Source organism: Neolamprologus brichardi, chromosome 8 (assembly GCF_056152115.1).
Source record: "Neolamprologus brichardi isolate AB-2024 chromosome 8, ASM5615211v1, whole genome shotgun sequence".
Taxonomy (NCBI): domain Eukaryota; kingdom Metazoa; phylum Chordata; class Actinopteri; order Cichliformes; family Cichlidae; genus Neolamprologus; species Neolamprologus brichardi.
Genome location: NC_142111.1, coordinates 11,688,373 through 11,702,784, shown reverse-complemented (window position 1 = coordinate 11,702,784; position 14,412 = coordinate 11,688,373). Strand labels below are relative to the sequence as shown.

Below are 14,412 nucleotides of genomic sequence, written 5' to 3'. Positions count from 1 at the left end.
AACTGTTTGTTTTAGTGACTTTCAGCAGATGTGAAGAAAATTCTGCTAAAGCTGGACAGAAAGTGAAAGGGCTGTGCAGAATAAGTCTAAAAGGTTAGAGGGTCAACACTGAGAGTTATAAGCTTAGAGTCCATTAGTGGATTATAACCATAAACACTCTCCAACAGGTCTCCTGCATCTCTCTTGGATTAAAGCGAGAGAGACAGAGTGAGAGAGATAGGCTGAGAGAATGAGAGTGCATAGAGAGTGATTGAATTGAGCAAATTCAAAGCTGAACACAGGACTCGGGGCACGTACTTGGAGAAATAAACGCTTGGCGACAACCTGAAGCAAAGTCGGAGCGGTGATTTGGTTTGTCATATTTAAGGTATACAGTTTATCACCTGACTACTATACTGAACTGTGCGAGGTAAGTTCAGCGAAGCACGGTAATCTATCTGCAGATTTTTTATGTGTGTGTAGTGTTGATGTCAGTGCCTGCTATATAAAAGATACAGATTCACTTTAACTGCTAAGGAATCCTTCATCAGTGATCAGTAATGTGGTAGCTGTGAAGATGAAGTTAGCTAGCTGTCATTTCATTTCATATTTAGTGGGTTTTATTTTATATTCTGGATGAACAACAGACCGAATGTGTGCTATTCTATTGTGTATTTATGGTTTCTTTCTGTTTGACAATACATAACCTCTGCCATGACCATCGTCATTGTTGTGTAACTTTCATTTTGTTATGCCCTAAATTGTCTGTGGGTGTGTGTATGTGCGTGCTTGTGTGTGTGTTTAGGAAGCATGAACGTGGACATCGAGGGGATAATCCAGTGCATCAAGCAGGGAGATGAGAATGGTGTTCAGATAAGGCTGCAGGAGTTCAACAAAGAGGTGACGCGACACAGAAGCTTGTGTATTTCTCACAAGTTCTAATGCTGCTCATGACACTGTTTTTCTTTGTGTGTGTGTGTGTGTGTGTCTCATTATTTCTCTTCCTGTAGTATGCCCAGTGTTTCTTCTTTGACACAGAGGAGAGGGAAAGACGGAGAGTAAGTCTGTTTATGTTGCTGCACCAGAAGGAAAGTTTACAGGCATAAACCCACGTCCTCCTGGTGCTCCTTATAACGTCACCTTATTCCCTCTCACGGCACACCTCCTACTTATCCGCCCCTCCCCACCCCTACACACTCCAGAGTCTATGATTAGTAATTCTGCTGTATCAGTTGTCTCTGATCCTCTCTCCTTGCCTGCTCAGGCAGATTGAATCCAGGCAGAGTGACTGAATAATTGTCTGGGTTAGAAAAAACTTCTAATTACCTTCAAATTAATAAATTATGATATCCTTTACTGTCCCCTGTTAATTGATTGTCATTCCCAGCAAAGATAACCTTTCTTTTGGGTTAGGAATGACCTCATCCCATCAGTAAATTGCTCCTAAGCTTTGTAAATAGGTTTTTAGGGAAAATGCCATACTGTGAACTTGTAGAAGGACTTCTAACAGCACTATTTCCTCTCTCTTCTGCTACATTTCCTGTCTAATGGATGACCATCTCTTAAGCAAAGGCGACTAGAAGAGGTAGGGTTTTGCCACAGTTTAGAAGTAATTAAGCACTGCACATGAAAAGTACCGTAAAGAAATCCAGTAATCCTTGTTGCACTGTTTTACTAGTTCAGGAAGAATAAAGTGAGGGACTACACTGATTCTGACTCGGACTTGGACGAGTACGACCTGGAGGATCGAGGACTCATCCTCAGACAGGTGATCTGATGCTGTCACTCTCTGCTTGCCCAGATGTGATATTCTTAGTCCTTGTAAAAGTTATTATTATGATAAATTCCTGAAAACATGTTTCTGCTCCTGTTCTCAGAATTTAGGTGTTGTCCTTGTGAGGTTCATAAGGACAGAAGTCAAATGTCACCTGTTGAGAGTATGCCTACGCACCCTGAGGATCCTGTCCCGGGACCAAAAGGTCTTGGGGCCTTTGGTGACCGACAGCGCTCTCCTGACTCTGGCCAAACTAGCCGGGCTGACCACAAGTGACATCAGTGATGAAGTCAGCGACCCCGACTCTGATTTCTACGATAACATCATTGCCTCTCTCACCGAAACCAAAGTGCTGCAGGGTCACACTAATGAGGATGAAGCTGAAGCTGAAACTAACGACCAAAACGACGAGCCGCCGGCCTTCGACGAGGATGCCAAAAGCGACATCAGCATCACCAACAGTGGCGATTTGGACAGCATCAGCTGGTTTGGGAGCCACAGGACGAGCATCAACGAACTGCACAGAGGTGGGACGCATCACAGGGTCCTGGAGCGAGGGCGGAGGGACCGCAGAGAGAGTAAGATGGATGTGGAGGAAGAGGTGGAGGAGTTGGAGTCCGGAGAGGAGGCGAAGAGAAAAGAGGCCATGAAGGTGTTGTGTAACGTGGTGTACAACAGCGCCTGGGCACAGGAAAGGTTCAGTGCTCTCAGGTAGGCTCGAGACGCACACACAATCGCATCAGTTCCCATAAACTGTGTAATTTTCAGCAGCTTATAATAATTGCAAAGCACCTAAAAAACATATATTCACTTATTTATACCTGTGAAAGCAGCAACTCTCATGCCTGGTAAAGGTTATTATGACAAATAGAAGGACAGGGGACTGAAACAGTACCTAACCCGAGGACAGTGTCATTCTCACTTGCAATAAGTTGCATTTGGCTTCATCTGGAAAGTTCACATCTATCTCCTTTGTTTCCATCAGGCTCATGTGTGGTCTCATAGAGCGCGTATCATCCAGTGTCAGCTGGTCGAATCCCTCTAGTGCTCAGTTTTATGAACTGCGCTTCATGTTCCTCATGACTGCACTCCGGCCAGAGCTCAGCACCCAGCTTAAACAGGTCGCACGATGTCATATAGTCCAAAGTTATTCCTGTTTTACTCCTCGTTACTGCCCTCACACTGATTCTTCTCTTCCAGGAGGGAGGGGTTTCCATCCTCACAGCAGCCTTGGAGAGCTGCCTGGAGGTGCAGTGGAAGGACCAGTATGAGTGCGTCTTGGTCCCACAGGCACAGCCCATCTCTCTGGAAACCTCTCAGCGCGTCACAGAGATCCTCAAAATTCTCTTCAATATCACGCACAGCACCCACAAGCAGGACCCAAGTGAGGTGTGTGTAACGGCCCTCGCATTTTTCAGAAGCTTTGCTTTCATGTTCACTTTTTACAGGAGTTTTAATACAACATATATGTTATCAGTCAAATATGCAATCATATAAAAGCTAAATGTGCGAAAGAACAGGACAGTTGAAGAGGCATTAGCTGCGTCTGTGCATTTAATCAGGATGATGCGGCTCTGTACCGACACCTGGTGGCGATCCTGCGCCTCTGTCTGATGAGGAAGTGTCTCCTGTCAGAAGACACAGATGAACTGCAGGGGTGAGCACAACGTGACAAAACCCAAGCTGTGAAAATATTCAGGCTTGATAATCTCATAATTTACTATCGTGCAATTATAACACATACTGTGCAGCTATAATTGATTTAAATGATGGACTATAAAATGACATATAAAGCTTCAGAAATTCTTTAGGGGTTGCAAAATCACTTTCATGCAGAAGCACTATTTTTAATAACATTTGAAGCAACAAGGATGCGTTTATAATTATGAGTTTAATAACATCCTCTTGCTTGCTTATTTGAGACTTCCAGATAGATTGAATGTTCAGCTGCAGGTCTGATTAAAATCCCAAGTATATATAGAAATCGATGCCTTTTTATTAGGTCTCGATGTTCTTATAAAAAGAAAATTTTGAGATATAATACACCAATAATAGTGTATTTTGAGTAGCATTTGTTCTCATTTTGGATGAAACAGTGTATAATCCATCCAGCCAAACAACACCAAATGTTTAAAGGGGGATCTGCTCTGATCATTTTCAGCTCCTTTTTATTTTCAGGCTCTATTGGAGTAGCTTTGCATGGTTCACTGTTCAAAATAACCCTTATTTATCACAGGGATTACTTGCACATACACTGATCTCCAGTCTAACAGTATATGTCTAAAAAAAAACAAGGAAAAGCAGAGCAGGGAATAGGTTTTCCCCGCTCTCTTCTATCAACACTCACTCCTTTGCCGTGACCTTCTCTCACTCCCGCAGTCACACAGTGAACCTGTTGTCAGCGCTTCCTCTGCAGTGTCTCGATGTGTTGCTGACGGTGCCTCTGGAGCCAGATTCAGAGCAGTGCGAGGGGGTCAACATGGACTGCGTCCACACCCTGCTGATGTTCATGGAGAGACGCCTGGAGGCGGTGAGGGAGTAGAAAAGAGTTCTGTTTGTAGAGTCTTTTCTGATCCATTTGTGTGTTTGTGAGGGGGGGGGGGGGGGGGGGGGGTCGTCTCAGTGATTTGTTCTTAAAGTTTATATTTTGCAGCGTGAAAAAGGGAGCAGCTGGTATTACGGAAATAACGGAGAGGATTTGTTTTATGTGCTTTTCAGGGAGATAAGATCAAAGAGAAGCTGACACCAATCCTCAATCTGCTGACGGAGAGCTGCAGGGCTCACAGAGAAACACGGCACTACATCAGAAAATATGTAATATACGACACCTCAGAGATAGCTCCTGTGTTTAGCTTTTTGATGTTTTGATGCCAAAATATTTGAAGCACGTTTAATGTCCAGTATGCTTTTGATCATTTGCATGTAACCAACCAACACCTGACCTGTGCAGGCCTGGACTCTATAAGACTGAAGACTATAAGACTACTCACTTGTAGTATTCATAGTACTGTGCAAAGGTCTTGAGACACCCCTCACTTCTATATATATTGCTGGAAAAAAATGCAAATACAGTATAAACAGAGTTAGTACAATTCTATGACCACTTTTATCCTTCAACACAGCCTGAACTCTCTTAGGTAGCTTTCTTGTAATTTCTTACAGTAGTATTCAGGGTTAGTTCTCTAAAAAAAAGTTCTTCTTTGGATGTTGGCTGTCTTTTGTTTTGTTCTCTGTAAAGATGATACGACATTGCCTCAGTAACATTGAGGTCCGGGCTCTGGGGAGGCCAATCCATGCACTGCCAGTGTGTTTGGGATTGTTGTCATGCTGAAAAATGAAGCTATTGCCAATCAGATGTTTTCCAGATTGCATTGTATGGTGAATGAAAATCTGATGGCACTTGCCTGATTTATAATTTCATCACTTTTGATAGGATCCCCCAACACCACTGACTGAAAAGCAAACCAAAACCATGAACTGGCCCCCCAGTTTTGAAGATGCATGTTAACACTTACTGTTGTACATCTCTCCTGACCTCCTCGTACATACTGAGGACAATTTGAAGCAGACAAGTTTACAACTTCCTCTTCTGTTCTCCATTTGTCCAGTTTCCTTGAATGCACACCATGCTGAGATGTGCCACGTTTTTGGATAATAGTCTTTGAGAATCACCATGTTGGTGCAAAATACTATTTTATGCCTGTCCAGCTGTGTTACCTTTGGGATTTTTATAGATACAAAGGAAAGTAGCACAAATTGTATGTTTTGGTGACAGGTTGCTAAAGATCCAGTTTAAACTGGTTCATCCTATGAGTTAGATCCCTTTTTTATGCTTCAGTATTTCATTGTTCAGTGTTAAGTGGCTTAATGAACACAATACATGTTTCTCTGTAATGGACAGGTACAAGGACTGAGCTAAAAGTGAGTGAAAAAGCAGCCAATGTTTAAAGAAAAACTAAAAAGATTTTTTTAAAAAATAAGCGGTTGCTGAAGACTTTAGCAGACAAAGACAGCAGATCCTTTAATTCCGGGAAGATGTGAGTTGGCAGACTTGTTCCAGCTCATCCCTAAACACCCTTCTCCTCCCTCCAACACACTGACTATGAGAAAGGATTTTTCATTATATATTTGATTTGTCTCAGACTTTGAAAACCATCGTTGTTTTGAGGTTAACGGCACATTTTGCTTCATTTGCAAGCGTCAAAATGGTCTCGCTCATATTTATGTAAAAAAGAAGAAGAAGCAAAACACATTAAAGAAAATTAAAGCTATAATGTGTCGCCATCATTAGATCCTGCCTCCTCTGAGAGACGTATCACAGAGGCCAGAGGAAGGCACCACAGTGAAGAGCCGTCTGATTCGTCTTATGACTCATCTGGACACAGACCTCAAACACTGTGCCGCTGACCTCATCTTTGTCCTCTGCAAGGAAAATGGTAAGAAGAAGCAATATGTGGATTAATAAAAATAGGGTGAAGTTACAGTCTGGTTATAAAAATAGAAAAATGCATATTGAAATGATCAGATGGTATTTAAACAACGGGCGTCATTCGTTTTTATTGTGCTTTAAAAAAACTCTTATTACCTTTTAAATATTTGTGTTTATATCTTTATTATTATTTTATGTAGTCTTGATAGTCATGTTTTTTTTATTATATACATTATTTTAAATTTAATCTGTGAATGCAGTGGTGTTGAAATGTTTTTGTAGCTCTTTTTGTATTTTTTTCTTTCGTGCCTTATTGAGAACACCAACGCTTCTTTTCCTAGTGAGCCGTTTTGTGAAGTATACGGGTTACGGTAACGCAGCAGGTCTGCTGGCCACCAGGGGGCTCCTGGGAGGCCAGGGGCCCAGGACCTCTGATACCCAGTACTCCAGCGACTCTGATTCAGACACCGAGGAGTACCGGCAGGTCAAAGACCGCGTCAACCCGGTGACGGGGCGGGTGGAGGCAGAGCAGCCAGACCCTATGGAGGGCATGACAGAGGAGGAGAAGGAGGAGGAGGCCAAGAGGCTGATCATGCTCTTCAACAAGCTGTCCAGGTAAGCAAAACGTCAAAAAGCTACAAACATGAGAGATACACACAAGTCTCAGATGCTTCTAATGAATACAGTAAACGTCAACTGATTCCCACCACACCACAGCAAAAGTTTACAGAATTTAATTTATTAAGGTACAAATACAGAGTTGCAATAAAAGTGTCGAGCAGACTGTACATGTGTATATAACCAAAAGCTAATTCCAGCGCATAATCTGCAGCGTCTCAATGTGTTGCTGCAGAGGAAGTTCTTTGATGAGCATTAATGGGTCAAGTAGTCATTAAAATTGTATACTGGTAAGAAACAGTAAGGTCTGTAAAACTCAAGTGTTCCTCTTGTTCTTGCATAATACAGCAGATTGATGGTGAATTAAACAGGCTGTTAAAGCTCACATAGGTACTATAAACTTAAAAGACCACCAGACTTCAGTGCATATGTACTGGGATGAGAACCAGGTTACTGCTGGTGATCAAATCGCCTGCATCTCGTGTATTTTACAGAGACAACATCATCCAGCCGATGGGAGTGGATGAAGAGGGGAAGCTTGTCCCAATGTCAGGACTGAAGGAAAATCCTCTCTCTGAGGAGGCGAGGTCTGAGTCAGAGAATGACGGAGAAACAGAGGAAGGAGACAAGGACTGATTTCTGTTCATCAGTTTGTTCAGTTTATCGATATTACTTTGTAAACATTTCACTTGTACAGATCATCAGTGGAAAAGATGTGTTGTGTCTGTATGGGTGGTGTAAAAAGACAGAGCGATGTAGTTCTCGACCAAACAGAGTCATGCTGAGAGAGAATAAATTCAAAAAAGGATATTTTAAAAAAGAAAAACCTAGACAAAAAAAACAAAGGTAATTTCACACTTCTTCTTCTTTTGACTCAGACTGGCAGCGTAGAGCAGCAATACAGTTACGTGTGACATCGCAATGGTGAAAAGGCCATTTTGATCATGTAGTAGATTCAGCAGAGGAATGCTACCCATTAATGTTTCAATAAAGTTTTCAAAACAAATAATCTCCAGTATCGATCAGTGTGGTTATCTGCACAGCACGCTGATGTGTCGTAGCACATGACATCTGCTGAGGTGTATGTTCCTCATATTAAGCTAAAAATGTCAAAAAAGCTCCAGATGCTCTGGCCACATCTGCACTGCTAAAATCAGCTTGTATATTTATTTTTATCTGTGGCTCTGTTGTATTCAAGGCACTAATGCCATTTTCACTTTGTTGTATTACACTTTAGCAGGGGGTTTGTTACCAGCTTGCACTTGTTCACCCCTTAACACATTAATTTCACGGCATTAGGCCGATTATTATAACAAATAAGTTCATGAGCAGGAAGACTTGCAGCTTATGGGTGGTGTTTCACTTTGGCTGCCATTAAGACTCAGTTTAGAAGAGGAAAAGTGAAGATTAAAAAGAGGAGGAGTGCACAAAATGTTAAATGAGTGAAAGTCATGTCTCTTTACCTGAGTGACATCAGCTCATTACTGTAAAAATGTGATCTTGATTTTCAGTAACAACCCTGATCATGTCCCTGTGACTTGTTTTAAAATCCTAAGATAGAAATCAGGGCACACTTATTCTCCATACAGTATAAGTCAGACCGTTTGATCCCGGGTGAAGTACAAACCAACACAGCACCAGTGTCATTATTAAACATTATTCACAAACATAACTGAGATGATTAAAAATCTCAAAATAGCAAAACAGCCACTGCTTCCAAATGTTCAGTACTCCATCATCTCCCCCAGGGACACCTGCAGCTCCACAGACTTCAGGGAGGAGGCGCCGTTTTCAACAGCTATGTTCTTGAGTAACTCCATCGAAGTCAGGCACACCTGAGCGGAGAAAATAAATAAGGAGCGGGAGTCAGGCGCGAGTGCAAAGGCGAGACGCGTTTGAGCTCGACGGCAGCCGTGAAATCAGAGAAAGGTCGAGCAATGAGACGCGTCAAGCTGGTTTCTTTGAGAAACTTTTTGTATAAAGCTTTTGATTTCTCAGTGTGCCGTCCTGTGTGGAGGCTGAGGAGAAGGACGAAAAGAAAAAAAAACCTTTTACACCTGAAGGATCAGCTGTCAGCGCCGGTATTCAGGCTTTGTTCCCTTTGTGCTGTTAATCAATACTGAGGCAAAATTGCCTCTTCAAAAGTGCTGCTGAGTACGGCTCCCTCCTCGTGAGAGGGCAATTTTAGAGGTTGATCACTCATGAAATTTAATACAAGTTTGTGCAGCAGAAAGGGGGAAAAAAATCTCTGCCTATTTGAAATACTGCTTAGAGGTCTGTGAGAGCACAGCACTGTATGCATGTTTTAAACATTTTCAGAAAGTTTCCTCACCTCCACTATGATGAGTTTTTTCTCCCAAGGCCTGCATTGTGGGTCAGGCCACTTTTCCCCAATACAGAAGAACAGGGAGCAGGGAGCGCACTCTTTAGCATTCCCCTCAATGAAGTCCTTTATTCCTAAGCAGACAGGAGACAATACATAAAAAAAAACTGTACCCAAAGCCACTAAATTCACAAAAGCTCCAAAATAATTCCTCTTACCTACCTCGCACAAAGTCCGTGAACTTATAAAGAGCTTGAGGACACAGTTTAGAAATCTCTTGGGGCTGTCTGCTCTGGTCAAATTTGCAGAAGCTCCAGAAAGCTTTGCTTTCCCCCCGTCGCTGGCTGTAGACCACTTGGCCCGACACGCCAACTTCCAAGCCATCACCCAGCATGTCCAGAATCCGCTGGGTGAGGCTGGCTTGGTTTTGATCCACCATGGCTCCGGGACTTGGCAGGGAGACTATAGTGAGGCCTGACTCACGATCCAAAACTGTCCCATTGAGATCAGTCCTGATGTGAATACAAGCATTTTTATATTTCAGTTATCGGAGAAAATCGCTGAGTTTAAAACAGTCGCATTTGCTAGAGGCTGTTTTGTGGTTTTTTAATCAAAGATATCAGCAATGAAAAATCCTGCAATATATAAACTATAATTAGTTATAAGTTAAACAGACCACGTTATATTCAGTATTGCTGTTTTCACTGCAGTTGTTGCACTGATGCTAAGTTGAAACACAGCAGTATGGTTACAGAAGTAAACATAACGACAATAAAGAGTGTTGAATCTTGAACTTTGAAGGCAAAAATTGCATACTGTAAATTTAGAGATTACATTTTCAGTCCTTATTCTAAGCTCTGTTCCCTCAAAATATTTTGCCTGGTGAAGGGGAACTTGGCTGAATAAATAAATCATTTAGAGGTGGGAGGATTTCTTTTCTCTTTTTTTTAAAGGAAAGACAAAGTGGTACTCATGCCTTCATGCTAATGTAAACTCCTGATCTCAGATAGAAAAAACAGCATCTCTCTCAGTTTGTCCCTCTAGGAACGAGAATAAGGAAGCACGTTTTACAGTATATTTGAACTGGAACTGCTGAGCATTTGTCGCGTTCATTTTGATGTTACCTGTAGACCAAGCGCACTCCAGCCTCATTCTCAACCATCTGCTCCAAAACCTTCACCCCTCTGTAGTACACAGATATCTTGAATTGAGTCTCTGTGGATTCAGAGACAGGGGAAGTATATGAGGAAAGCTGCTTACAGTTCCACTCTGTCCCTGCTATTCACATTGTCAGGGCGCTTTGTATTTAAGTCCCTGTTAAACATGTTCCATTTGAATACTGTGTGTGCTGGATGTCATTTCAGAGTGTCTGTGTAAAAATCCCCATTTGTCTGATACAGCAGCATCCCACCCCCACCCACCCCCTTCTCCAACTTACTGAAATTATCTCTGGTCTTTTGCATTGTCTGTAGGAACTGTGCCGCCAACTGCTCATCATAGGCCCCTCCCTCAGCTCCCCCAATTGGATGTGCTGGTTGCTCAGGCAACCCAGCTTCAGTAACTGCACCCTCATACATTACTGGATACTGCTGTTGCCCAGGCAACGGGTGTCCACCAATCGCAACCTGATTCTGCAGCTGCTGTTGCTCGGGAGGAGGCTCAAAGCCTGCGGTGCCCTCTGTGGAAAAGTTGGAGAAACTGAACCAGCTTGTAGAAAAGTACCTGAGATACTCTTTGTTTTCTGCTCTGACTGCAGCAGCGAGGAGGAAAATGATAAGCAGAGCTGATAAGCCTACCTGCTTCAGGGCTGATGTTCATTCCTCTGAGACACTCCTGGAGAATATCCGGGCTGGCAGCAGATTCTGCTGGCAGATATGGACCAGACACATTCAGATGGCGATTGTCGCTAATAAGCGCCAGACTAATGTTCCCCTTCTAAATCCAGTGAAAAAGGCAATTGCTCTCACCCAAAAACACAGCGCCTTCTGGAAGTAAGAGACATCCTTCTAAACACTGGATGTCTTGGGTCTGGAATAACACCGACACACATCTTATTCACTTACATCAATACCCAGCATTTCAGCAATACCTCTTTTTTGTTACCATCTGTCCTCTTACAGGTAAACAATCCAACAGAGCAGTCTCACCTCTTGAATGGAAATGCCCAGATCTGCAAAAAAATCAGCCCCATCTTGCTCCTGGGATCCAGCACAAGAGTTAGCTTCAGGAGTGAAAACAAGCATTTTTTTTTTATTTTCTGAGAAACATGTCAGTTAGAGATACAGAGACATGAGTGTATGCAAAATGTGCTGCAGGACAGACAGGAACTGAGCATGCGGTGCAAAACTGCATTATCACATTTAAATTGCAAATGCAATATGAAATTGATTGATTGCAGTTATAAAATGAGTAAAAAGCAGAACATCCTGCTGATCTTTTTTTTCTGTGCATTTTGAGTGCCAAACAGCAGAGTTCGCTTGAAATAAGCAAACATTTTCTTTTGCATTTGCTTTCTATCCACTGTAGCTAAGATCCAAATGGTCAGTGGGTCCTCACCTTTTGACGTTGACTCATCCGGCCACTGAAAGACTTTATGGGGGTTAGCGGCATCATTCTTGTTGTCATCCACCATTTTGAAGCCTTTAGCTCGTAGGGCGCTGCGGAAGTTCCTCTTCCAGACTGAGGGGTCTCCATTAGCCCGGCCGCTGCCGCTCACCTCCGCCCAGGCCTGCAGGGCAAAACCAGGATGAAAGCCGGAAGAAACTCCTGATGTGAACAGACTAAAGACTAACAAAGAACGGATTAGTGGACAAAGAATGAGATAAGCAGAAGATGGACGGATAGCTGATATCAAATTCATGCTCATGACTGGTTTCTATTAGATTGTCATGTCATGTCATGTCAGCCCTTGATGGTTACCTTAAAGATGAGAATGTCAGTGTTAGAGGAGTCCTGTCTCAAAGCGTGTTTCCACGGGATGCAGAACTTTGTTTGCTCTGGGTTTGTCCACTGGACACCAGGATACTTGTTGCTGTTAATCTGCTCCCGCAGCCACGGGATGAGCAGTGGTTTCGAATGAGCCATTTCTACAATAAGACAAAATATAACGTGAGCTGTGTCATCACAGCCTGACGTACAGCTTACTGATCCTGTACTCTTTTGCTATCATACGAACGATCACTGTATAGTAACTTGGATGTGATGTAGGCTATTCCTTCATTCCGGCAGTTCATTAAAATAGCTCGTCTGTACTGGAGGTTAGATCTATATAATTATTTATATACAGACAAATTTAATAGCCCACCAATCATAAAAAAGAAGAAAACAAACAAAAAAAAAAAAAAATGAGGAAATCTCTCAAAAACTGACTCATATTTATTCAGTAAACAACAAACTGAATTCACGTATTTATATCCAAATTTGAATCGGCACACTGGTCCTCTCTGAGAAGTCAGAAATTATTAAAGCATAAAAAACACAAGTCATTTTTCGTTCAGGAATGAAAGTAAACAACTGTAATTTTGCATCTTAATCCAAAAATAATCATTTACTGTCCTACTTTTTCTGCTTTCTTTTGTAAAACAGTACATTTTAAAAATCATACATAAGAACAATATTTATATTATTACAGTAAAAATATGATTTTGATTAAAGAGCGTAGGCAGAAATATTAAAAAAAATGCATATAATGGTAATTACCAGTACTTTGGCATAAACCTTACATTGAGTAGTGCTCTAACAAATTTGTCAAGAACAGTATATTCATATTTATTTATTTATAATTAATTTTCTTGTTTAGATTATGCATTCATTTGAACTATATTTCCATGCTTGCCTGCAGATGGTGCTATTTAGTTACATCTCATGCAACAACAGCAAAAAAAGTAATCTATAACTGACACTATTATATTAGCATTAGTGAGTTAACAGAAAAAAGGGGCCAATTTAAATGAAGGTTTCATTTAGACGATCAAATATGCGTTAGATTATCAAAAGTTTAAGAAGAAACCTGAGCATGAACATCCGGATGTCAGGAAAGCTGTCGTGCAGCTGGGACGATTGCAGGTTTTTATTGCCAATTTTCAATTGCATGAAAGAGGAAGCGGGCACATAGACAACAGCTGTTCAGCAACACTAGAAACGGTGTAATTATAAAGATTAATTAACTAATTAACAACATAACTTACGATAATATAAAATAGTATTAAAGTGTAGTAATACTAAACACTGTGTTTATAATGTATTGAAGTGTAATGTAATATATGAAAGTATTTATATAATCCTAAAAATCTTCCACACAGCATTTATTTTCATTATTTTAGGTCATATTTTTAATAACAGTTATTTAGGCTGGTCTTGTTGTTTAACTGTCGTCAAAGTAGAGCATAAGCGGTTCTTACAGCTGCCTGAACCAAAGATATTCAAGTGCAAACCCTCCAGGATCGAAAACGAGTACAGTCTTTGAACGATGCTGTAGTCATAGTAGTAACCTTTGTATTAATGCCACTCTGGGACATCGGTGCCAGCACTAACAACAAAAACTCTCCTACCTTCAGTGATGACGTTTCAGTCGGTGCAGGTGAGAGTTGACTTCAAAGTCAGAGCGTTTCCTGGGTGCAGAAATCAGTACAGTGACGGCTGTACGGTAGCTGTGTGTCGTGTCACCTGAAGCTGTGCTCCAAACTGTCACATACCGTCCCCGCCGCAGATACTTTAAACACTGCCCTGAGTGCGGCTGCTTTCCGGCTAACAAGCCTTTCTCGGGAAACTCCGAGTTCACGGTTTCGTTTTCCAGATGTGACGTCAGCGACGGGTTCATACCAGCTGGTCCCGCTAGGAGGGGTTACACACACACACACACACACCCTCACATTGGCATAATGCACATCTAATCCCTCTGAGGTAAACAATTAAGACAAATGGAAATACCCTGCTTTGAAAATTAATGTCTTTATGGAAAGTACATTGGTTGAAAAATGTATACCTGGGTGAACCGCAACAGGGAAACTTCTGTCCTTTTTGCTTTAATGTGTCAAAACAGCCAAGTAGGACTAGTTGTTGAGCACATTTGTGTGTAAACTGGGACTTTCATTTTAAACATAAGAGCCACCCAAACAGAGCTTCCTCTTAAGGTCTCAATAAGTTGAGATGTCCCTGGTAAATGGTAAATGGACTGATTCTTATATAGCGCTTTTCTACTCTCTCAGAGTACTCAAAGCGCTCTATACAACACGCCACATTCACCCAATCACACCCATTCTCACAAGCACTTTATCTATACTTAGTGCT

At 41.8% G+C, this 14,412-nt stretch overlaps 2 protein-coding genes across 5 annotated transcripts; one reads left to right on the top strand and one right to left on the bottom strand.

The window, feature by feature from the left end:
- Positions 1–193: 193 nt before the first annotated feature.
- On the top strand, positions 194–7,809 carry LOC102782097 (chaperone Ric-8A). Its single transcript, XM_006805729.3, has 14 exons — positions 194–409; positions 785–879; positions 990–1,037; positions 1,547–1,564; positions 1,658–1,747; positions 1,857–2,464; positions 2,739–2,874; positions 2,954–3,142; positions 3,316–3,410; positions 4,133–4,283; positions 4,472–4,567; positions 6,045–6,189; positions 6,524–6,797; positions 7,295–7,809. The coding sequence occupies exons 2-14, from the start codon at positions 790–792 to the stop codon at positions 7,434–7,436; spliced, it is 2,082 nt and encodes a 693-aa protein (XP_006805792.2). The 5' UTR covers positions 194–409; positions 785–789; the 3' UTR covers positions 7,437–7,809.
- irf3 (interferon regulatory factor 3) lies at positions 6,964–13,882 on the bottom strand. Of its 4 annotated transcripts, none has more exons than XM_035914339.2 (11): positions 13,674–13,882; positions 12,043–12,209; positions 11,680–11,851; positions 11,271–11,344; positions 11,091–11,151; positions 10,920–10,988; positions 10,562–10,801; positions 10,248–10,338; positions 9,346–9,635; positions 9,133–9,257; positions 6,964–8,635 (listed from the first exon to the last, which is right to left on the bottom strand). In XM_035914339.2, exons 2-11 carry the CDS (start codon positions 12,205–12,207, stop codon positions 8,525–8,527), a joined length of 1,398 nt encoding a protein of 465 aa, XP_035770232.1. In that variant the 5' UTR covers positions 12,208–12,209; positions 13,674–13,882; the 3' UTR covers positions 6,964–8,524. The 4 variants fall into 4 exon arrangements, with proteins under 4 accessions (XP_035770232.1, XP_006805791.1, XP_006805790.1 ...); XM_006805728.3 differs by having other exon boundaries at positions 10,920–10,985; XM_006805727.2 differs by lacking the exon at positions 13,674–13,882 and having other exon boundaries at positions 12,043–12,296.
- Between the last annotated feature and the right edge of the window lie 530 nt (positions 13,883–14,412).